The sequence below is a fragment of the Pelophylax lessonae genome (genome assembly GCF_965119305.1).
Source record: "Pelophylax lessonae genome assembly, chromosome: 1".
Lineage (NCBI taxonomy): Eukaryota > Metazoa > Chordata > Amphibia > Anura > Ranidae > Pelophylax > Pelophylax lessonae.
This window is the reverse complement of record NC_138768.1, coordinates 151,304,237-151,329,694: the sequence shown is the minus strand read 5'-3', so window position 1 is coordinate 151,329,694 and position 25,458 is coordinate 151,304,237. Positions and strand designations below refer to the sequence as shown.

The 25,458-nt window shown below is 45.6% G+C and overlaps 1 protein-coding gene across 4 annotated transcripts in view; it reads right to left on the bottom strand.

The window, feature by feature from the left end:
- RASA1 (RAS p21 protein activator 1) overlaps window positions 1-25,458 on the bottom strand; it is a 371,358-nt gene that overhangs the window by 81,922 nt on the left and 263,978 nt on the right. For all 4 annotated transcript variants that reach the window (XM_082265664.1, XM_082265665.1, XM_082265666.1 and 1 more), the window contains exons 19-20: window positions 8,180-8,295; window positions 6,074-6,160 (exon numbers count right to left, since the gene is read on the bottom strand). In XM_082265664.1, the coding sequence (XP_082121790.1) occupies window positions 6,074-6,160; window positions 8,180-8,295 (203 nt within the window). The remainder of the gene's footprint in view (window positions 1-6,073; window positions 6,161-8,179; window positions 8,296-25,458) is intronic.

Sequence of the window (25,458 nt, the reverse complement as noted above, 5' to 3'; positions counted from 1 at the left end):
TAAGATGGGAGCAGGGAATCTGCAGGCAGGTCCGACCATCCTTCGAGGTACCCGCGTCCACCCCACCCCACACAAAGGAGGAGAGGGGGGAATGTGGGAGGCTGTCAGCCAGGGGGATGCTGCGACTTGGACCATTGCCCAGTCATATGCGACCCTGCAAGACGTTAAACTTGCGGGCCAGCCTCTGTCCGTTGAGGTTATATCGCGGCTGACCTAGTGTGTAGCTCTGGTCTGAGCGCACTCGCTAGCCGGACTGGGGAGACCACAGGATCTAGATTATCCAGCCCATTAGTTGATTGCAGATCTCCCGAGAAAAAAAAAAACAATAATGGAGATTCATGGAAGGAGAAAAAGCAAAAATTTCTAGGACCAAAAGATTCCAGCAGCGAGCCTACGTCTTTACTCCTGACTAGACAGAAAAACTGAATATCTATAGCAAAGAGGGGGTTATACACCAGCCGAGGATGGCCCAAGGGCATAGCAAAGTTTTGTTGGGGGTTTTTTTTTTTGTTCGGCCTAGTCCTACTCCTTCAAAATGCGATATAACCCTATAGTCAGGAATAATGGAGCGCTGTGTCAGTTGAACCAAAGAGAAAATAATTCCATTTGCTCTGGATATTAGAAAAATTGAGGCATGCTAAAAAGGAGGGGTTTTGTTGCTCACCAGTGTCCAATCCTCCTGAAGGCGACACTATAACCCAACAAAATCTGAATTCCTAGGACACTAGGCAGGAAAAAAAAACAAAAAAAAAAACAAAAAAAAAAAAAAACGTTACCACGCCTATGGGGCAGTCCCTGAAGGCATACACCCACTCACTCTGCTATAGGATTCAGTTTGGTTGCAAGCAGTGTCAGAAGTAAAAAGAACCCCAACCCACTCAAAAATAGAGGGACGGGTGCTGCGTCTGTCAATGAACTTCAGAGAACAGGATTTTACGGTAAGTCAACAATCCAGTTTTCTCTATCATTCATTGACAGACGCAGCTCCATATTCTTCTTAACCATTGGGATGTCCCAAAGCAGTATTTGCATGAGGGGTGGGAAAACAACGCAGAGAAAGAACGTAATTTCCCAAAGGCTAAACTTAGTCAAGCAGGTAGCATGGAGCTCAACCAGGAACAACCGGAACTCATCTAGAAACATACACCCTCAAAGAGAAAAAAATGCTCTTTCAAACAGCAGCCTGCAAAACCTTGCAGCCAAAAGCATTTGAGGATGCCAACACATCTACTTTGTAGAATTTAGTGAACGTGTGCACAGACGACCAAATTGCCACCTTGCAAACTTGTATTACTGACGCCTGATGGAGAAGGGCCCAAGAGGCACTCAGTGCCCTAGCAGAATGTGCCTTCAAAGGGAAAGGTGGAACCTGACTTCAGTGAATACGCCTGTACCCATGTCTGCCTGATCCATCTGGATATGGTCGCAGCAGACGCAGCCAATCCCTTCCGAGGTCCTTCCGTGAGGACAAAAGGAGAGTCTGATTTCCTGAAAGACTCAGTAACCGCCAGGCAAACCCTAATTGCCTGAGCCAAAGAATGCAAGACAATTTCCTTGGGATGCTTGGGCTTAGGACAGAGGGAAGGCAGCACAATGTCTTCATTCAATGGAAATCAGAAACCACCTCAGGAAGAATCGACTAATCAGGTCGAAGTATCACTTAATCTCTGTGGACCACCAGAGAAGGAGAACGGCAGGACAGCGCTGCCAATTCAGATACTCTGCGGGCAGAGGTAATAGCCACCAAAAGGGCTAACTTCTGTGACCGTGTAAGCAGAGGAATCTCCCTAAGTTTTCAAAGGGAGGTTTTTGAAGAACAGAGAGGACCAAGTTTAGATCCCACGGAGGTAACAGGGACCTTATCAGGGGAGCTACATGACAAACTCCCTGGATAAAAGTGCGAATCAAAGAATGCGTAGCTAAAGGGCGTTGAAAAAACACCGCCAAAGCAGACACTTGGCCTATAATAGTACCCAAGGCCAACCACTGCTCAATCCCTCTTTGGAGGAAAGCCAATATCCTAGCCACTGAAAAGGAGCGTGGATGCACCTTAAAATCGATTCACACCATGAGATGCACGATTTCCACGTACGATGATAAATCTTCCTGGAGGTAGATTTTCTAGCCTTCAACAGTGTAGGAATCAAGAGTCAGAAAGACCCCTATCCTTCAATACCTGGCTTTCAACAGCCACTTCATGAAAGCCAGCGACTAAAGCAGGATGGATCGGCCCTTGAAGCATCGGCGACCAACCTTACCAGATCAGCATACCAAGACCAGCGAGGCTAGTCTGGGGCCACCAGAATGACCGAAATACCTTCCACCTCTATTCAGCGCAGATGCCTCGGCAGAAGTTTCAGCGGAGGAAATGCATAGATCAGCCGATACTGACCCCAAGGAGCCACCAGTGTGTCTGTGGGTGTCGGCCAGAGAAGACCTGGCTAAAAACCTCTGTACCTTCTCAATGAGCTGAGAAACTAACAGGTCTACATCAGGTGTCCCCCACGGGACACACAACAGGTGAAACACCTCGGGTGCAGGGACCATTCCCCCTGATCAAACACCTAACGACTTAAGTAATCCGCCTTCCTGTTCTCCACTCTGGGTATTTGCACGGCGGAGAGGGCTGGAAAAAAATTTTCTGCCTATATCACGATCTCAGCCACCTCCCGGGCTGCCAGGACACTCTTGGTGCCCCCTTGATGATTGACGTAAACCACGGCCGTGGCATTGTCTGATTGAATCCGAACTGGAAAACCCCTGCAAACCCCCCACCCCCCCCCCCAGGCTGGCATCCGTGGATACCCTGGTCCAATACAATGGAAGAAAAGGCTTGCCTTGACGCAGGGCCAAGGAACGGAGCCACCACAGAAGAGCACTTCGTTTTGACTCAGCCAAATCAGACTGTCCAAAGATTTTGGATCCTTGTTCCACTTGACAAGAATACCCCTTTGCAGAGGTCTCTTGTGGAACTGAGCAAACTGAACTGCCCCGAAGGTAAACACCATGAGGCCTAGAGCTCGCATTTGAGTAAGCAATGGAGGACAGAGTGCTGAACAACAGCAACCGAATCGCCCTCTGCAACTTTTGCAGCTTTTCCAGGGGAAGAAACACCCTCGCAGAGGCTGAGTCCAGATTCAGTCCCAGATAAACCATTTTGGAGGCTGGGACCAGAGCAGAATTCCGAAATTGATGGTCCAACTGAACTCTTGCAGAGTCCGTACAGTGATTGACAAATCGCCCACCAGAACAGAGTGGGAGTCTGCTTTTAAGAGGAGATCATCCAGGTACCTTAGTACCGCAATCCCCCGCTGTCACAGTAATGCCAATACCGGAACCAACATGTCACTCAGTCGGCTTGTTCAGGTACCCTGCGAGTATGCCACAACACCTAGGACAAAATTTTCGGCCCGACCCAGACACGAGGCGCAAACCCGTGGATGAAAAAACATCTGCTCCCCCAAGCTTATAACCACTGCAGGGAGCCCAAAGGACATCCCTGCCCCAGTCACTAGCCATGAACTTGCGCAAAGACCCTCGTGTGCGATCCGGACAGCTTGGTCAGCAACAACCGCATCAACCCCCCTTACTGGAGCAAGCGACAAAGCCAGCTCCTACGTAACCCCGAGAAGGGGGGGGGGCATGGGGTAGGTTGGGGCCAAAAGACCACCGTGACTGTTAGAGGAGCTGGGGGAAATGGAAGGGAACCCGGGGGTTCGACCATCCCAAGGAGGGGCCCATGTCCACCCCGAGACAGCAAGAGCTGGGGGGGGGGTGGACGACACTATTCACCATACCAACGACAATCGGGTGGGCGCCACTCTGGACAGACTACCTCTCCACTCGGGGTGGGGGGTACTGACGGCCAAAGGGCACGCTGCGACTCAGGCCAAACTAGGTCGTGTGCGTCCTGGTGAGGCGTTTCACTCGCAGGCCAGCCCCAGTCCATTGGGGCTCTGTCGTGGCGAGGCCTAGCGCGAGGCTATAACCTTAAGGATCTAGGATATCCAGCCCGAAACCCAGTCTGGCTGTTGATTGCAGTTCTCTCAGGAACATAACTAGCTAAAAAATGTTAACAAAGGTTCCCTTTAAAATAAAAAAAAAAAAAACAAGCTAAGACCAACATCCCAGACTAGGTCCTACGCCTAAACTAGGCAGAAACAAACTGAATCCTATAGCAGAGTGACTGGGTGTATGCCTTTAGAGACTGCCCCATAGGCAGAGACTGCCCCATAGGCATTGTAAAGTTTTTTCCTGCCTAGTGTCCTACTCCTGTAGGGGGCACAATTACCCAATGTTTAAGAAGAATATGGAGCTGCGTCTGTCAATGAACGATAGAGAAAGCTTCTTTAAAACAAACATACATCATGGTAGTACTTAATTTCACACAGCAAAAAGCACCAGAAATACATTGTGCACATCAGAGGATGGATTTTCTTCATTTGGTGATGTTTAATATCTACAAGTTGAAATGTGCATGAAAGCACATTAGTGGGGGTGGTTGTAGAAAATGACAATTTAATAACTGAGACATTGAGATATTTTAGCTGAAATCATGCCATTTTAAAAGGCAGTGGAAAATTACCATCAATTAAAAATGTTTAAAACATTCCTAAACGAAAAGCATGATTTCTCCTAATTAAATAGATCCTATTACTGGCATGACCTGTAAATGCTTTCTGTATTATCTTTGCAATTTGAAAGTTACTATTAAAGATCGGGCTTAAAAAAATATCCATACTCCATTCCATGCTGCAGCTGTGTCATGCCTACTTTGAGAACTGGGAAATCACATGACCACTGATGGCACAGTTCTCAGTCTCCTCCAAGGGAAGGGTGGAGACTGTCAGTCACCGATTTCTGCTTCGACTCTCCAGCCCTCACTGAAACATGAAGGGGCAGGCACTGCTGCCTCCGGCTCTCAGAGACCGTTATCACTCAGGTAAAGGGGTAGATCGCAACAACATTTTTGTATCCTTACGGAGTCTGGCATGGCTCTGCCCCATCAGCCGATAGCTAGGAATAGCCTGCTATAAGCTAACTCTAGGTTACAGGAGAACAGAAGTAAATATACTCCTGCAACCAACAGAAGCTTGGCCATGCTTCTCTTTTAAAGTAGAACTAAAATCATCGATTTAACGGGCTTTAAAAACAATTACATTCAAGGCATGCCGTGAAAAACTGTCCCAATTGCTTGTGCGCTCAGCCAAACTGTCAAGCCCTAAAATGGCTGGTATCCTAACTCCCATGTGCAGCACCAGGACAACTGCAGACCAAACAGAGGCTAAGATGGCAGCAACCATGGCTGTTAAAGATTGGAGGATTTAGATTCATTTTAGGCAGTTCAGTAGCTGAAATTCAGAAAGTATTTGTATCTGAGCCCACCTACTCCATTGTATTGTTCTATCAGATATCACAGATTATATAAGCAATAACTGGAAGGGTTTTTCAGGCTCATAGGAACAAAGATGTGGAGTAATTCAGCAGCTCAGTTCCCTGCTCCCCTCTACCAGCAATGATTTGGCAGCCTGCCAGTCGTCTTTAACATACACACAGAGCAGATAAACAAGAGAGGGGGAGCAGACCAGACCTAACATCGGTGCAATTCTTCTGAATGTTGAGGATGAATTGCATCACAGTACCTGCAGCTAGTGAGGCCAGTGTGTGTTTGTTTCAAAGCTCATTCCTTGCTCGTTAAAGCCTCACTCTGGGAAAAATAGGAGTTAACTCTAAACCCTTCCTTCTAATCCTCCCTAATCCACTCAGAATGAGTTTCTATCTTTCTTAACTAGTGAAGCAAGATATGTTCACCTAAGTCTCCGCGTCCAGGTCCCTTGTTGCTATCCTATCTGGTTGTGAGGGACCGCTAATCCAGTAAGGGGGGGGGGGAGGTGGAATGGGGGCTAACTTTATCCTGGAGAAGGACTAAGTATATGTAAATATTTGAATGCTCAGAGCCTTGCCAGAGTTTTTTTTTTAATGTAGGATTTCATTATTAATCTACTGAAAAAGATTACTGCCTGGTATATTACCTTCAATAGTATATTTTCAGTAATATAGTTAAGTTACTTACCTAACAACTCTGGTTCTCATAGTCGTGTTAGAAGTCCACTTTTGTTGAACAGATCTTTGTAAGCACCCATATATATACCTCAAAGTACTGTAAAAAATTAAACAGCATTAAAGAAAAATAATTAAATTCAGTAGTTCCTAGTGGCTAAAATGCCTCATTATCATATCATTAAATGCAGATTCTATAAACTTTTAAAAAGCTTTTGAGCATCTATTCTTAGGTTTCTTACTTATGGTCGTCAATATGAAGTATGGACACATTCTTCAAACCTCCTGCTGCTACCTAATATCTGGGAGCATATTAATGTACTGTAAAAGAATAGCTCAATACATATGAACAACCACAATATTCTCTCCATTTTCACCCCTAATAAGCTATCCCACGTGGCAAAGCCCTAATGATCGGACCAGCAGAGGAAACAAAGTGAACCTATATTTTTCTCAAAGGCATCTTCTGAAACTGGGTACCACAGGGTTGGACCGGTCCTCCACCTGTAGAACACTCTGCAGCTAACCAGTGCATGACGTAATATTAGAGACAGCATGGGGTCACAGCTCCCAAGATTTATACGGATTCAGATGCACTGCTTCTTTTGGTGGCATTAGAATGTAGTGAGGAGTTGATTTAAGAAATTGAAGATAAAATAATAAAAAAAAAAACTCTTAAAAAAAAAGAGATTTCTGTGAACAAGAAGAAATCCATCACTTTATGACATTAGCACAAAACTGAGGGTTTATGGAGTGCAATAGGGTTATAGGGGGTCCTCGAAAGCTGGTCAGTGTCTATTCACCTGAAGGTACAAGCCTAAAGCTGGGTACAGCAGGAACCGGATGACTTTGTTAGTGTGTACAGCAGTCTGTCTGACAGAAGCTGGTCTAATGATCAGATTTTGTCAAAGAAACACGCTGGAAAACCAGCATCTGTACAGTGTATTCTTCAGTGTGTGCCCTGCTTTAAACCCAGGGTCTATGAATACTTTGCCTCTGCCCTGTATAAGGATATGTTTTTTTAAGCTTTGCAGGTTTCTTAGTACCCAGAGCAGCCTAGGGGGACTTGGCAAGCCTGGGGAGAATCAAATGCAACCATATCAAAGCTTTTGTGCTGAAGCAAGCATATTTACATTTGCAAGCCTATTACGTGAAGCCAGAGCATCAGGTGTATGGGAGGTTTGGGTAAGAAATCTTCTGCAGCCTTCTCTAATTACACCTGGTCTACTTCAAGGTTTTCCCTGTCTACCTCTTCTAAGGAATGTAGTTTAGTGGTGCTGAGTCGAGGTTACAAATGGTATTTGTATTATGCAGCATGAGGAGGTTAATGTATTGCCACTGCTGGTCACTGATGCATTAGTGACCGACCAGTGGCAGTTAATTAACCCCTTTGTGCTGCATTAGTGCAACCAGTATCAGTGCAACCAGTGTTAATTAACACTGACACTGGTTGCACTAATGCAGCACAAAGGGGTTAATTAACTGCCACTGGTCGGTCACTAATGCATCAGTGACCAGCAGTGGCAATACATTAACCCCCTCATGCTGCATAATACAAATACCATTGGTAATTAAATTAACCACTTGCCAACCCGTCACAGTACATATACTGCGACAGGGTGGCAGCTACAGGTGTATGTCGCTGCCCGTTTCTGGCGTATGCCCCTGTTCTATTTTAAAATCATTTGGGGGGAAAAAGTAATTTTCGGTTATGGTTTTCGGCCAAGGGCATTCTGCATTTTCGGTTTCGGCCCAGAATTTTAATTTCGGTGCATCCCTAATGTAGTTCCATGTCCACTTTTGGAATATAGACAGTAATGACTGAACTAATGCCAGAACAAATCGAGAAATTCTTCAAGATTTGGGAACTATAGGAATGGACCGCAGCCCTGGACCTGTATAAAACACCATGTGGCTAACAAAATGCTGCGCAAAACTGAGGTCTCACAAAGTGTGACAGGGTTATAGGAGTATGCCCAAAAAGGGCATGTTCAATTACCTGAAAGTAGCAGCCTAAAATCGAGGGTCTATGAAAATTCACCTTGTCTCCTATACTGTACAATTAAGATAAGTAACTTGAATAAGATGGAACATATGCACACAAATAATGGCGACTTACGGTGGAAGGATTTCAGCTGCCATAAAAATCTTCTCCACTAATTCAGAAAGTAAGCCTAAGAGGTGTGCTAAATTAGTGTGCACATCTTCATTTTTTTCCAACTTTGAGGGATTTAACTGTAAAAGAATAACCATATAAACACCATACAAAGCTTTGCAAAATCAATACTGTCAAAATATATTATTTCTCATAGCGTGTAAAAGCAAATCGCTAACACCAACAGGTGTTACACAGCGCTATACAAGTACCTGAAATAATAATAATAATAAAAAACAAACATGGCATAACTGTGCAGTATCGTCACTGAGGTCCATGTACATAAACTGGTGTAAAGCAACCCAAGACAAAAGAACAGATGTTTCCAGTAACAATTAGAGCCCATTCACACTAGCATGACTTGTGAGGCGACTTGTGTAGCCCCAGGTCGCTTGACATAACAAAAGCAATGTTAACCACTTTACCACCGGAGGATTTTGCTGTCTTCCGTCCAGGCCACTTTTTGTGCTTCGGCACTGTGCGACTTTAACTGACAATTGTGCGGTCATGCAATGTGGTACCCAAACGAAATTTACGTCCTTTTTTTCCCACAAACAGAGCTTTCTTTTGGTGGTATTTGATCACCTCTGCGCTTTTTATTTTTTGCGTTATTAATAAAAAAAGAGCGAAAATTTTGCAAAAAAATGACATTTTCAACTTTGTCTTTTAAAAAATATCCAATATACTCAATTTATGTCATTTTTTTTGGCCAAAATATATTTAGCTACATGTCTTTGACAAAAAAAAAAATTCAATGAGCGTATTTTTATTGGTTTGCGCAAAAGTTATAGCGTCTACAAACTATGGTGTAAATACTGAAATTTTACGCAGGTTTAATTTCTGACTGCCTATCTCAATTCATGAAGTGCTAAAATGGCAGGGCAGTACAAGACCCCCCCAAATTACCACTTTTTGGAAAGTAGACATCCTAAGGAATGTTCTGAGAGGCATGTTGAGCTCATTGAATATTTAATTTTTTTGTCACAGGTGTTTGAAAAATGACTAAAAAAAAAAAATTTTTTTTTAACACAAAGTTGTCACTAAAAGATAAATTTCTCACACATGCCATGGGTATATGTGTAATTACACCCCAAAATATATTCTTATATTCTGCTGCTTCTCCTGAGTACAGGGATACCACATATGTGAGACTTTTTGGGAGCCTAGCTGTGTACGGGACCCCGAAAATCAATCTCCATCTTTAGGTTTTCTAATGGCGTAAATTTTTGATTTTACTCCTCACTACCCATCACAGTTTCGGAGGCCCTGAAATTTCAAGATAGCACAAAACCCCCCAAATGACCCCATTTTGCAAAGTAGACACCCCAAGCTATTTGCTGAGAGGCATGGTGAGTCCATGGAATATTTTATATTTTGCCACAAGTTTTGGGAAAATTACAATTTATTTATTTTTTTTTTTAACACAAAGTTGTCACTAAAAGATAAATTTCTCACACATGACATGGGTATATGTGGAATGACACCCCAAAATACATTCTGCCGCTTCTCCTGAGTATGGGGATACCCCATGTGTGAGACTTTTTGGGAGCCTAGCTGTGTACGGGACCCCGATAATCAATCCCCATCTTTAGGTTTTCTAATGGCGTAAATTGTTGATTTCACTCCTGACTACCCATCACAGTTCCGGAGGCCCTGAAATTTCAAGATAGCACAAAACCCCCCCAAATGACCCCATTTTGCAAAGTAGACACCCCAAGCTATTTGCTGAGAGGCACGGTGAGTCCATGGAATATTTTATATTTTGCCACAAGTTCCGGGAAATATATTATTATTATTTTTTTTTTACACAAAGTTGTCACTAAATGATATATTGCTCACACATGCCATGGGTATATGTGAAATGACACCCCAAAATACATTCTGCTGCTTCTCCTGAGTACAGGGATACCACATGTGTGAGACTTTTTTGCAGTCTAGCCGTGTAAAGGCCCCCGAAAATCAATCACCACTTTCAGGCTTTCCAAGGGCGTAAATTGTTGATTTCACTCCTGACTACCTATCACAGTTTCGGAGGCCATGAAATGCCAAGACAGCACAACCCCCCCCCCCCCCCCCAAATGACCCCTTTTCGGAAAGTAGACACCCTAAGCTATTTGCAGAGAGGCATGTTGAGTGTTTTGCAGATCTCACTTTTTGTCACAAAGTTTTGGAAATTGAAAAAAGAGGAAAAAAAATGCATTTTCCTGTTTTTTCTTCATTTTCCAAAAAAATGAGAGATGCAAAATACTCACCATGCCTCTCAGCAAATAGATTGGAGTGTCTACTTTGCAAAATGGGGTCATTTGGGGGGGGGGGGGGGTTTTGTGCCATTTTGGCATTTCATGGCCTTCAAAAGTGTGATAGGTAGTAAGGAGTGAGATCAACAATTTACGCCCTTAGAAAGCCAGAAGGTGCGGATTGGTTTTCCGGGTCCTGTACGCGGCTAGACTGCCAAAAAGTCTCACACATGGGGTATCCCTGTACTCAGGAGAAGCAGCAGAATGTATTTTGGGGAGTCATTTCACATATACCCATGGCATGCATGAGCAATATATTATTTAGTGACAACTTTGTGTAAAAAAAAAAAACAAAAAAAAAAACAAAATTGTCATTTTCCTGAAACTTAGGGCAAAATATAAAATACTCCATGGACTCAATATGCCGCTCAGCAAATAGCTTTGGGTGTCTACTTTCCAAAAAGGGGTCATTTGGGGGGTGTTTGAACTGTCCTGGCATTTTATGCTCAATTTTAGCAACACATCACCCACTCTTCTAACCACTTGAAAACCAAGCCTTTTCTGTGAGTTTTTGTTTACATGAAAAAATATTTTTTTTTCACAAGAAAATTACTTTGAACCCCCAAACATTATATATTTTTTTAAAGCAGAGGCCCTACAGAACAAAATGGTGGATGTTGCAATTTTTTTTGTTACACGGTATTTGCGCACACATTTTCCTAACGCAATTTTTGCGTAAAAAAAAAAAACACTTTTTTTATATTTAATGCAGAAATACACTATATAATTCCAAATTGTTTGGTAAAATTTAAAAGACGATCTTATGCCGAGTTCATAGACACCTAACATGACATGCTTTAAAAATTGCGCACGCCCGTGCCGCGGCAACAAACTACGTACGGTTTTAAAAGCCTTTAAAAGTCTTTACAGGTTACCACTTTGGACTTACAGAGGAGGTCTACCGCAAGAATTACTGCCCTCGACCTGGCGTTCGCGGTGATACCTCACATGCATGCTGCAATTGCGGTTTACATATGACACTAGACCAACGCTTGTGTGCGCATTTGCGCGCAAGCACGGGGGGACAGGGGGGCTTGATTTTTTTCTTTTTTTTTAATTTGCTTTCTTATGTTATTTTGACACCTTTTCTTTCATTTTTTTTCCTTTAATCATTTTTATTGTTATCACGGTGAATTTAAATTTCCCCTATGATAGCAATCTGTAGTGACAGGTACTCTTTAAAAAAAATTGGGGTCTTTTAGACTCTAGATCTTTCCTCTGACCTTAACGCATCTGACCATACCAAAATTGGTGTGATAAAATACTTTCCCAATGGCGCTGTTTATTTCTGGCGAAACAGAAGTCATGAAATGCTCGTAGCCTCCGGCATCTTAGGCCATAGAGATGATTGGAGCCATTCTCATCTCCAATCAGCTCTATGGTTGGATAATTGAACCACCGGCTGCACTCTCGGGTTAACCGGTGGGACAGGAGAGCCCAAGAAAAACCCCTCCCACTGCATGTAAAAGCAGTCTAGCGGCCAATTATCCGCTAAGATTGCTTTTACATGTAAGCCGACCGCTGGCTGTAAAAAACGATACCAAGATGATGCCTAAATCTGCAGGCATCATCCTGGTATAACCACTCAAAGTCCAGCAACGTACCAGTACATTGCTGGTCCTTGTTTGGCATATAGGTTTTTTTTTTTTTCATGCAGCCTGTGGGCTGAACGAAAAAAAAAGAGAACCTATCAGAAATCAGCACAGGAATAATGCGTAGTATTACTCATCATTAACCACCCAAACAACCACCCACTGAATTTAATGATGGGTATACACGACACTATCCACGTATACCAAAATAGGATTTTAACTGCAGTGCTGAAATCAGAAAATCACCACAGCTGCTATCAGCAAAGGTATCCATATATGCTGAGCACAAACACTGTTTGTGTCAGAATATATAAAATCAATGCGTGGTAGCCGACGAGTACCTGCAAGAGAAACCGGTCACAAAAGAATGAAAAACATACAAAGGACATTAAAAGTACATAGGAAGTGTAAAAGAACATAAAAAATGAGACGACAACTATTTTTAGCTTTTATGTATTTTTTTTTTTCTTCAAACGTCGAGTTCCAGGTTCCAGGTTCGGGTCTCTCAAAATGACGATAGCCATCGAACATCTTTTGAGACCCTGTGTAAATGTGCCCTAAACTGTGCCGTGCTGTACCCTACGCTAAAAATCTAGTAGTGTGTGGTAGCGACGGAAACAGTCACCGTGGCAAAGACCAGGTTGGTCAGGACAGTCGGGACAATAATTCCGGGTGTCACGCCTAAATCCGCGCTTGCTGCAGACACGGCATCTTTTTTGGGGGTATCGTTGGGTAGGGGTACTCGGGAGGAATTCTGGAAAATGCCTCTCATGCAGCCGGCTCACTGCATCTGGTTGGTGAATTGGGGCAGGAGCACCATCTGGATACAGAAGGGCTCTGATTATCTCTTCTTAGAATTGAAAGAAGGATAATGTTCCGGCAGACGCTTTGTATAACACAAAAGCGTTGTAAACAGCCAACTGAAATAGGTATACAGACACTTTTTTGTACCAGCGTCTGGCCTTACGGGCAATTAGGTACGGTCCCATCATCTGGTCGTTGAAGTCCACCCCTCCCATTTTACGGTTATAGTCGTGGACACAGAGGGGCTTCTCAACAAAACCAGTGACCGTAGAAATTTGGACAGCACGTAAACGTTTCGTTTGTCCCTCCACTTCACTGCAAGCAATTCCTCGCACCTCAAGCAGGCTCTCTCCCCCGAGCTCAGTGGGGCATTTTCTAGCCGTTGGGGGAAGCCCCGGCGATTAGATCGCACGGTGCCACAAGCGCCAATTTGCAATTGAAAGAGGTGTCTAAAAAGTGGCACGCTTGAATAGGAATTGTCCACGTACAAGTGGTACCCCTTTCCGAATAAGGGTGACACCAAGTCCCAAACTATCTTGCCGCTGCTCCCTATGTAGCCTGGGCAGTCGGGGGGCTCCGCAGTGCTGTCTTTTCCCTCGTAGACACGGAAATTAACTGTATAGCCTGTGGCCCTGTCACAAAGCTTATACAACTTGACCCCGTATCTGGCACGCTTGCTGGGGAGGTACTGTTTGATAGCAAGGCGGCCAGTAAACTTAATCAGGGATTCGTCAATGCAGACATCTTGTTGGGGGGTAAACAAGGCTGCGAACCGCTGATTGAAGTGGTCTACGAGGGGCCGAATTTTGTGGAGCCGATCATATGCAGGGTCTCCCCGAGGACGACAGAGTTCATTGTCGTTGAAATGCATGAACCAAAATATTTGTTCGTATCGAGCCCTGGACATAGCAGCAGAGAACACGTGCATTTGATGAATTGGGTCAGTGGACCAATATAACCGCAATTCATTCTTTCTTGTAATGCCCGTGTTGAAGGAAAGGCCCAGATAGGTTTTAAACTCCTGAATCGTAATAGGATTCCAGGCAAATGGTCTGGCAAGGGGTGAATTTGGGTTGGCGGCGATAAATTGTTGAGCATACAAATTTGATTGGTCCACAATAGATCTGTAAAGATGTTCAGTGAAAAACAGCTCAAAAAAGTTTATGGGATTAAAACCAGCTGTTTCCACTTGGATTCCGGGTTGGGCGGTGAATGGGGGAAGTACTGGCGCTGTGGAATCTGTGGGCTGCCAATTAGGATATGCCAGCGCTTCAGGGAGGACACTATGGGCTCTACGGGCCTGTCTTCGGATACGCGGTGGCTGCGGGCCACGACTCGTGCTAGCCACCTCACCAGCTTCAACTGCACTCAGGTGACTCGCCACGTCACCAGGTGATACTGCAGTGCTGGTTGAAGGTCCAGGGTGTACTAGGCCGCTCGTGCTTGCCAGATCACGAGAAGTGTGAGCGACACTAGTATTGGCACTCTGCTGCATACGAGAAACCCCCGGTTCTTGTAAGTCAGCAACTCCAGAATGGGGTCGGGTACGCCTGACCCTAGCAGGGACCCCTCTGTCGGAGCTATCTGTCAGGGAGCCGCTGCCATCATCTGGTTCGTATATTGACCCTGATTCTGCCAGTGAGGCTTCCCCATCGCTCTCACTTGACATGGTCATTATACTGTATATAGCTTCATCACTGTACGAACGTTTGGACATTTTGGTAACTAAATTTACCTGTACAGTAATGCGACTACTAGGTAATAAAAGCACCTGGTTGTCGAGGACTATTTGGTCGCTACAAAAAACTGCTAGTGCTAACAGAGATCAGGCCTGACTCTGCTAACGCAGCAGTTTTGTGTGATTTGTGTTTTTTGGAAGTGTCAGTAATCTATTGATTACTACACTTGCCTGGGTAAGGTGGTCTGGGCAAGGGGGTTAAACGCAGGTGCTAGCAGGAATCAGTGCTGATTGTGCAAACACTGCGTCTTGGGAACACTAAATTATGAGGACGCTAGTATAGTTCTGATCAGATCAGATATTGATCTGTTCAAACACTATACTAGTAACGGTGGTGTGTGTGTGTTAGTGTACTTGACTCTGACGCTAAGTAACGGTGGTGTAGTGGGACCCTGATGCTAACTAGCTAGCCTAAGTTGTGTCACCCGTGACGCTAATACAGTGATCGGTAATCACTGTATATAGTGAACACTGTGACAGGGAAGTGAATGGGTTAAACTGGGGGAGATCAAGGGGTTAAACCTTTATAGAGGATAGATGGCGGGTGGCCTAAACCTATTCGGGCCTAGCGCAAGCGCAAATTAGGGTCACAAGTGACACTAAATACAGTGATCAGTAGTTATCTGATATACTGTATATATTAGTTCACTGTGTGATAGGGAGTGAAGGGGTTAACTGCGGGAGATCAAGGGGTTAAACCTTTATAAGGGATAGATGGTGGGTGGCCTAAACCTATTCGGGCTTAGCGCAAATTAGGATCATAAGTGACACTAAATACAGTGATCAGTAGTTATCTGATTTACTGTTTATATTAGTGCACTGTGTTAGAGAGTGAAGGGGTTAACTGGGGAAGATCAAGGGGTTAAAAGTTTATTACGGGATAGGTGGCGGGTGCCCTAACCCTATATGGGCTTAGCGCAAGCGCAAATTAGGGTCACTAGTGACACTAAATACAGTGATCAGTATTTACCTATATACTGTATTTAGTGCACAGAGTAATAGGGTGTAAAAGGGTTAACTGTGGGTGATCAAGGGGTTAAAACTTTATTACGGGATAGGTGGCGGGTGCCCTAACCCTATATGGGCTTAGCGCAAGCGCAAATTAGGGTCACTAGTGACACTAAATACAGTGATCAGTATTTACCTATATACTGTATTTAGTGCACAGAGTAATAGGGTGTAAAAGGGTTAACTGTGGGTGATCAAGGGGTTAAAACTTTATTAGGGGATAGGTGGCGGGTGCCCTAACCCTATTTGGGCCTAGCGCAAGCGCAAACTACGCTCACAAGTGACACTTATACAGTGATCAGTAAAATATCTGTATACCACTGTATATAGTGTTCACTGTGAGGGGTTTTGGGGGTGATCAGGGGGTGATCAGAGGTGATCAAGGGGTTAAATGTGCCTATGTGAGGTGTGTCAGTGTAGTGTTGGTGGAAACTCACGTTTTTGATGTCTCTCTGTCTTCTCCTGGAAACCGAAAGGACTCCAGGAGGGACAGTGACATCACTTCCCCTGCCTGTGTTTACATTACACAGACAGGGGACGGATTGCCATTGGTGGGGACCGATCGCCAGACACTGACCAAAAATCATTGGTCAGTATCTGGTGATTGATCGGTTCCCTACCGAATCTGACCAGAATCGGCACCCGACGCGCGCGGGAGCGCGCTCTGGGAGCCGTGAACCTGCCCGACGTAGGTCAACGTCGCTGGACGGGATCGTGGCAAAGTGCCGCAGTAGCCTCCATGTGAGCGGAGGTAAAGTGGTTAATCAATCAGTGCCGTCTTAATTGGCACTACTGAAGTCGCCTGATATTTAGACAGCTTTTGTTCCTGATAATTTTCTACCCAGGTTAATAATTGTTTAATCACTTTTTTTTCAGACAAGGTGGTGCTTGCAGAGCAACCCACAGCTCAAAATCAGCATAAACCAGATACAATTCAAGCTGTCTATGGGGGCCTTAAATGTGTAAACATTTGCCTTAAGGGGGGCGTGGCCTGAAGCTACATGTGATAGGACATGTCTGAGCTGAGCTCTCCCAGCGGCAGATTTTTTATTCGATCCTGCCATCGAAAAATCGAGCCCTCTAGCCCGGAAAACTGCCAGTTTTGACCAAGTACACTGCTGTGACATGTCACCTCCTGGCAAGGTTTCAGACACAACCGCAAGGCTGGATGAATTCTGTCTGCAGGACAAGGACATGCTGACCAAAGGTGGCAGCTTCCCCTCCTCCGCTCCAGGCCCGCCAGCTGCAGATAATAGTTACTAGAGATACTGGATGCAATCGCTGCCTGTCAGACCACACCTACCAGCTGGAGGAGGTGAAGGTGGACATCTCGCTGCTACGTCTAGATCTCCAAAAGCTGCAGGACCGTTTTGGAGTTTGAGCACCGTCTGGGCCGCGTGGAAGATGTCCTCCCCTCTCTCAACTGACCAGGCGAGCCGACACATCGAGCAACTACAACAGAAGTAGGATGATCTTGAAAATTGTATGCGGCGCAACAATTTACAGGTCTCCCGGAGGGTTTGGAGGGCGCAAACCCTGCAAACTTTTTAGAGGAACTGCTCATTTCTACACATGGGAGAGCAATCTTCTCACAAGCATTGTAAACGTGGAACATGCACATTGCATGCCAGCTCAAAAGCCACCCCAGGGAGCACCTCCACGTGTCTTCATCGCAAAATTTCTTAACTTTAAGGATCGGGACACCATTCTTCGTCTGACCAGCAAAAAAGGTAACATTCCCCTACATAACCATCAAATGCTGGGGTTCCCTGACTTTTCAGCTGAGATACAGCGACAACGCAGCAGATTTACAGAAATTAGGAGACGCCTACGAACCCATAATCTAAAATACTCTATTATTTCCTGCTCAACTACATGTGGTGGGCGAAGATCGCGTTCATTTTTTTTGAAGAACCAGAAGCTGCAGTCGCATTGGCTTGACCAGCTAAACTCGTGACTATTGGAGCTGAGAGTATGATGCAAGCCCCTCTTCTATACCCTTTCCCATCCTCACAGAGGAGAATAGTTTTGAAGTTATGCGCAGCTAATCTTAATCCCATTTCCCTCTTTTTTTTTTTGGTGCATTTTATACTCTTGAAGCTATAACAGCTTTCTGCTGCAATAATTCAGTTACAGTGGTATGGACTTAACTCGCACTTTATTGCCGCCAAGGAATCCAAACAGCTCTGCGGCTAGGCAAATGATCCCTTCCTTGGCCACCATTAAGTCCTATTGCTCAGACTGCCTCACAGAGAGAGAGTTCGGCCCCTTCGCAACTTGTTTAACCACCCGTTGCAGATTTTCTGTGGCAGGCAGCCTCTCCTGCGCGAACCGACATTGGGAATGGCAATGCACGGGGCAAGCAGACGCAATTGCTACCGGCCACCCGCGATAGCTCCTCGCTGAGAGAGAAGAACGGTCAGCTGTTGTAAACACAGCTAATAGTTCTCTCTGAAATCACAGAGCGTTCTATATTGGATCACAGGTCTCTGTGGTCATTTCATAAGCCCATCCCCTCCAGAGTTAGAAAACACTCCCCTAAGCTCACACTTAACCCTTTGATCACCCCTAGGTTAACCCCTTCCCTGCGAATGTCATCATTACAGTAACGGTGCATATTTTTAGCACAGATTACTGTAGTAATGTCACTGGTCCCCCCCAAGTGTCAAAAATGTCAGTTAGGGGTCTGATCTGACCGCCGCAATGTCGCAGCCCCGCTAAAAATCGCAGATTGCCGCCATTACTAGTAAAAAAAAAAAAAAATTGATAAAAATTACAAATCTTTCCTCTAGTTTGTAGACGCGATAACTTTTGCACAAACCAATCAAAATATGCTTATTGCGATTCTTTTAACCAAAAACATGTAGCAGAATACAAATTGACCTAAAATGATGTAAATTTTTGATTTTTAAATTTGTTTTTGGGAATGTTAAAAATTGTGAAAAATGAAAAATAGTTTCAGAAATGTCTTTTTATTTTTGTTTATAGCGCAAAAAAAAAAAAAAAAAAATTGCACAGGTGATCAACTACCACCAAAAGAAAGCTCTACTTGTGGGGAAAAAAGGACATCAATTTTATTTCGGTACAGCATCGCACGACTGCGCAATTTTCTGTTAAAGTAACGCAGTGCCGAATCGCAAAAAATAGCCTGGTCATTAAGGGGGCAAATCCTTCCAGTCCAGAACTGGTTAAGAAGTCTTTGTTCAAGCATGCTACCCCAGCTGGTGTTCCTCTATTGGTCTAGGACTCGGATACCATGCTGGCGATGGTTCTGCATATACAAGTTTGGTGTTCAGTTTGAGACTTATGCTCACAAAAGTTGGGGTGTGTGGAGAGCAGGGTGGGTTAGGAAGTTATTGGTTAATTTGGTGATTTTTTTGTATGAGCAATGTCCACATAAGAGGTTATAAATGCTGTCATCTTTCTATGTACTAGCGGACTGTTGTGCTGTTTTGTGTGATGTGCTGGTGCTGTCTGGGCCTGGGGTCTCCGTGCTGCCTGGGCTTGTATTCTATTGTATATCTTCAATATGGCCCCTCTAAAAATTCTAATGTGGAATATGCGTAGATTATGCAATAGACTGAAACGCACAGCAGTTCTATCATTTCTGAAGGAGCAGCATGCGGATATTCTAGTTCTCGTTGAAACCCACGGGGAAGGTTCCCTTCAGAGGGCATTGCAACGACCCTGGATTGGTTGGGCATTCCATACCACCTATACCCCTTACTCCAGAGGTGTGCCCGTGCTTATAACCAAATTGGTACCCTTTGCGGCTCAGGCGGTAGTATTGGACCCCCAGGGCAGATACACATTTCTACTCGCTAAAATTGCTGGTAACCTCTTATTAGCCTGGTATATGCCTCCTCCATTTAATACTGCCATTGGCAAGGGTTTCTCCTTCATGTCCAAATACCAGTCTATCCCAGCTATTTGGCTGGGAGATTTCAATATGGTAGCTAACCCTAATGTAGACAGACTGAGTCCGATGTCGGCAATGTCTCAGCAGAACAAGACCAGGTTCCATTAGTTACTGAGGGGTTTCGCCCTGGTTGACACATTGAGGCACCTATACCCCAAAAGACAGGCATACTTCCTGCTTCTCAGCCCCTCATTCCACCATGTCTCGCATTGATTTTATTTGGATCGCTCACACTTTAATCCCCAAACGACAGTAGTCAGGATTTAGTACCAGCTTATTGTCAGATCATGCTCCCTACTGGATCACACCGATGCCCTTTAGTGCCCCCTCGATGCTGAACTGGAGATTAAACCCCTTTTGGTTGAACCTCATCCCCAAAATTGACTGCTTGGCTACGGAATGGAAAAATGGATTTTTGTAAGAACTTACCGTAAAATCCTTTTCTCTTAAGCTCATTGACAGACGTAGTCTTCTTGATTCTCAAGAGCTGGGTTATGTTGTCTCCGCAGGAGTAGGACTAGGCAGAATGACAAAACGTTCTGGCTCCACCCTAGGGGCAGTCCCTGAGGGTATATCCTCCCTCTCTCTGCTACAGGGAATCAGTTCTGTTTAAAGCAGTACAGAGAATTTAACCCAACCCAACTCAATGATAGAGGGGCGGGTACTACGTCTGTCAATGAGCTTAAGAGAAAAGGATTTTACGGTAAGTTCTTACAAAAATCCATTTTTCTCTATCGCTCATTGACAGACGTAGTCTTCTTGATTCTCAAGAGCTGGGACATCCAGAAGCAGTGCCACAAATGAGGGGTGGGATTGACAAAATCAAATCCAATCTAGAAGGCCCAACCGGTGCCAAACTAGAAGTTTTAAAGGCTCATTATAAACAAAGAATGAGGCTAAAGAAAAATTTTTCCAACGGAAAAAACCCTCGAGGTAGACCACTGGTCTCCTCAAATTGCGGCCTGCAAAACCTTGCGGCCAAATGAGGCATCAGACGATGCCATTACATCAACTTTATAATGTTTAGAGAAGGTATGCACCGACGACCAGGTAGCCGCCTTGCACACCTGGACCACTGACGCCTGATGGCGAAAGGCCCATGACGCACTAAGTGCCCGAGTGGAGTGCGCCTTAACAGGGAACGGGGGCTCCCGACCATTAATAGAATAAGCCTGCACTACCGTCTGTCTGATCCATCTGGAAATGGTCGCGGCAGAAGCAGGCAACCCCTTTTTGGGTCCATCTGGGATCACAAAAAGTGAATCCGTCTTGCGAAACGAGTCTGTCGTTTTCAAGTATACCCTGATCGCCCGGACCACATCCAAGGAGTGCAAAGCAAATTCCCGAGGATGACTGGGCTTAGGACACAGGGAAGGTAATACAATTTCTTCATTCAGATGAAATTCTGAAACCACTTTTGGTAGGAAGGATGGATTCGGACGAAGAACCACCTTATCTCTATGAACCACCAGATATGGTGAACGACAAGATAATGCGGCCAGTTCTGACACCCTGCGTGCAGAAGTAATAGCCACCAAGAAGGCCACCTTCTGGGACAACGTGGGTAGAGGAATCTCCCTAATATCTTCAAAGGGAGGTTTCTGAAGAACCGACAACACTAGATTAAGATCCCAGGGGGGTAACGGCGCGTGCATTGGCGGAGCCAGATGTCGCACCCCCTGGATGAAATTCCGCACCAAGGAATGAGTAGCCAAAGGCTTCTGAAAGAAGATGGCTAATGCTGAGACCTGACCCTTGATAGTACTCAAGGCCAGTTTCTGCTCAACCCCTTGTTGCAGAAAAGCCAATATTCGGCTAATCGAATAAGACCGAGGACGGAACCCCAAAGGTTCACACCATGCAATGTAGGACTTCCATGTGCGATGATAAATCTTTCTGGAAGTCACTTTCCTTGCTTCAACTAGAGTAGGAATAACGGAAGCTGACAAACCTTTGTCCTTCAGCACCTGGGTCTCAATAGCCAGGCCGTTAAAGCCAGCGATCGTAAAGCAGGATGGAAGATCGGTCCCTGAGACAGTAGATCCTCCCTGAGAGGAAGTCTCCATGGGACGTCCGCCACCAGTCTGACCATGTCGGCGTACCAAGCTCGACGAGGCCAGTCCGGAGCTACCAGGATTACTGGGATTCCTTCCTCCTCTACCCTGCGAAGAAGTCTTGGCAGTAACGCGAGAGGAGGGAAGGCATATATTAGCTGGTATTGCCCCCACGGGGCGATCAGTGCGTCTGCGGTTTCTGCTAGAGGATCGCGGGAGCGAGCCACGAATCTCTGAACTTTCCTGTTGAATCGTGATGCCAACAGATCCACATCCGGGGTGCCCCACCGTAGGCACAACTGGTGGAAAACGTCTGGATGGAGGGACCATTCCCCCTGATCCAGGGTCTGACGGCTGAGATAATCTGCCTGCCAATTCTCCATCCCCGGAATGAACACCGCAGAGATTGTTGGAACAAATCGTTCCGCCCAGCGAAGAATGCAAGCCACTTCTTTGGCCGCTCGGACACTCTTGGTGCCCCCCTGATGATTGACATAAGCCACGGCCGTGGCATTGTCCGACTGGATCCGAACCGGGCTGCCCTGGAGCTGCTCGGTCCAGTGAATCAGACAAAGTCTGATCGCTCTCAGTTCCAATACATTTATCGGTAACCTGGATTCTTCCGGGGACCAAAGTCCCTGGACAGATAACTGACCAAGAATTCCTCCCCATCCGGATAGACTGGCATCCGTGGTCACTATCGTCCAATATATTGGCAGAAATGACTTTCCCTGGCTGAGCATTGGAGACCGAAGCCACCAAACCAGAGACTCTCTGGTCTGTTTGCTCAATCGTATCTGATTGTCCAGGGATTCCGGATTCCGATTCCATCTGAGAAGAATCTCTTGCTGAAGAATTCGGGTATGGGACTGGGCAAATGGGACTGCTTCGAATGAAGCCACCATCAACCCCAGAACCCTCATGCACGTCCGAAGGGAAGACCAGCTGTTGGACAGTAACAACTGGACTGCTGATTGAATCTTTCGAAGTTTCCCTACCGGAAGGAAAACTCTCGTCCTGACTGTGTCTAGAATTAGACCCAGATATTCGAGCCTCTGGGTGGGAACCAGAAATGACTTTTGCTGGTTCACCAGCCACCCGAATTCCTGTAAAGAAATCATAGTAATTTCTATGTTTTGTAGCAAGGTCTGAGGAGACTCTGCATGAAGCAGAAGATCGTCTAGGTAACCTAGAATCGATATACCTCTTTGGCGCAGAAGTGCCAACATTGGGGCCAACACCTTTGTGAAGACCCGCGGAGCCGTGGCGAGACCGAAAGGTAACGCCACAAACTGATAGTGGTTCTCCTCTACAGAAAAGCGTAGAAAACGCTGATGTCCTGCGAAAATGGGAATGTGAAGATAGGCGTCCTTGATGTCTATGGACGCTAAGACATCCCCTGGATGCAGGAAGGCTGCTACCGTGCGAATGGACTCCATTCTGAATCTTCTTATGTTGACAAAAGAATTGAGTGCTCTTAAGTCCAGAATTGGACGCACTTTGCCCTCTTTCCTGGGTATTGTAAATAGGTTTGAATAAAACCCTTGAAACCGTTCTGTCCAAGGAACGTGGACTACCACTCCTTGTTGTAGTAAATCTGTGACTGCTCTCCTCAGATCTTCTAAACGATCTGCGGATAGACGGATATTGGAAGGGAAGAATCGCGCCGGTGGGAGAGATCGAAACTCGATCTTGTACCCTGACCTTATGACTTCGCAAACCCAATTGTCCGGGATTCTGGAAAGCCATGGATCCGGGAACCGGCGAAGACGTCCCCCCACCCCAGTTATGGGTGGGGGCGCACCTTCAGGCTTTGGATGGTTTATCTTCAGGTCTGGAGGGGGCGGGCTTTTGCTTGCCCGACCAACGACCCCTGACGCCTCCTGTAGGAGTTTTGGAGGACTTAGTTTTTTCACCCGCTGGACGAAAAAACCTCTTGTGAGCAGAAAAAGAAGGCCCTCGTCTTTGACGAGTTCCTCTACCTTTAAAATTTTGCGGTAAAAAGGTGCTTTTTCCACCAGTGAGATCCTTAATGATCTCATCTAAGTTGGCTCCAAATAGACGCTCTCCTGAAAAGGGGATATTAGCCAATGCTTTTTTGGAACCTTGGTCGGCTAACCAACCTTTTAGCCACAGTGTACGCCTGAGAACCACTGCTGAGACTGATGCTCGCGCCATTAATGGAGTGGCGTCTAACGCCGCATCACATACAAACTGTAACCCCTGTATCATTTGTTCCAACAAATCTGATACCGCCTGAGGGACTTCTTCTAAGTCCCGGCGTAACCACTTGGTCCATTCAGTTACAGCCTGCGAAACCAGACCAATAGCAATTATTGGTCTGAAAGCTGATCCAATCAAGGAAAACATGGTGCGAGACATAGCTTCTATCTTGCGATCCACTGGATCTTTAAAAGACGGAGCGTCTTCTAAAGGAATAACCGTGGCTTTATTCAATCTAGCAATAGGTGAATCCACCACAGGTGGTTCTGTCCATTTCTTAATAAGGGTTTCCTCAAACGGATAACGCCTGTCAATGCGTTTAGAAATATTAAAAGTGCGTTTTGGCAGACGCCATTCTTCTTCGATTGGATTGCCAAAACATTTGGGCAATGGAAAAACCTTTGCCACTTTGATGCGCTTTTTAGTCCCAAAAGGGATCTCAGTTTCAGCTATTTCCGATGGAGTACCCTGTAACCTTAAAGTCTCTTGAACAGATACAATGAGTGCGTTTACCAACGCTTCCTCTCGGGCTATGGCGGATGCCGAAACATCCTCCTCACTGTCTGAAGAGACAGGACCCGAGACACCAATACCAGATGAAGTACCTGCAACTGCAGAAATAGGCTCAGAGTCTGAATCCGAAGTTTCAGATAATAAGGGGTTAGGCGGGGGTCGCTTTCTTGCGCCCTGTCCCTGACAAGCCACTTCCACCCGGGACACAAAGGTTTCCATAATAGCTGACAAAGATTCAATTGTCAATGGGGTGCTGGAGGATCCCGCAGACCCCTCGAGGGGATCCGGAGGAGACACATGAGTGGCAGGGTCCATGTTAATACAGGACACCTTTGCCAGCAAAAACAAAAAAACTTTTTCTTTTTTTTTTTTTTTTTTTTTTGTGCGTCTCCCCCTAGCGCAATAGCGCCCCTCAGAGTACCTGCTTCTCGATCCCAGAGAGAGAGAGAGAGGGACCCCCAAGGCTCACCAACCGATGCAGTGCAGTTTCCAACAAACTGCAGTCAGCGTCTGTCTTACACAGACTGGAAGGAGCTGTTTGCTTTTTTCCCGGGCAGAAGGCGTGGCTCCGCCCCCTGTGTACGCCTTCCGGCGTTCCCAGCCCTCCACGAGGTAGCTGGCTCACAAAACATGGCCGCCCCCATAGAAGAGACATAAGACTCCAAAAACATGGCGGCCGGCGTGACCTGAGGACATACATGCATTCGGTCTACGGCAAAATGGCGGCGGACCGCCGATATCGTCTTCCCAGCACATCCACCTGCACTCTGCTAAGAGGTGACATATGGATCTACAGAGATACACTGCACATAAGGTAGGATTATACCTCCTATGTCTGCTGTAATTTACAGTCTGCTGGGTAGAGTGTTAGCTCTTGAACCAAGTCCACTTCCCACAAACACATGCTGTATTACAAGGGGGACTTGTAAGTATCAGATATATACTGACCATATATGGAGGGGCCCATAATATATACTGCCTCATAATGAGGAAAAAAGGGAACGTTTACTCACCATACCGAACCGATAGGCACCCTCTCTTCACAATACCCTCTCCACCGGGGTGGGGGTTTTGTGGACGCCTCGACTCTCTGGT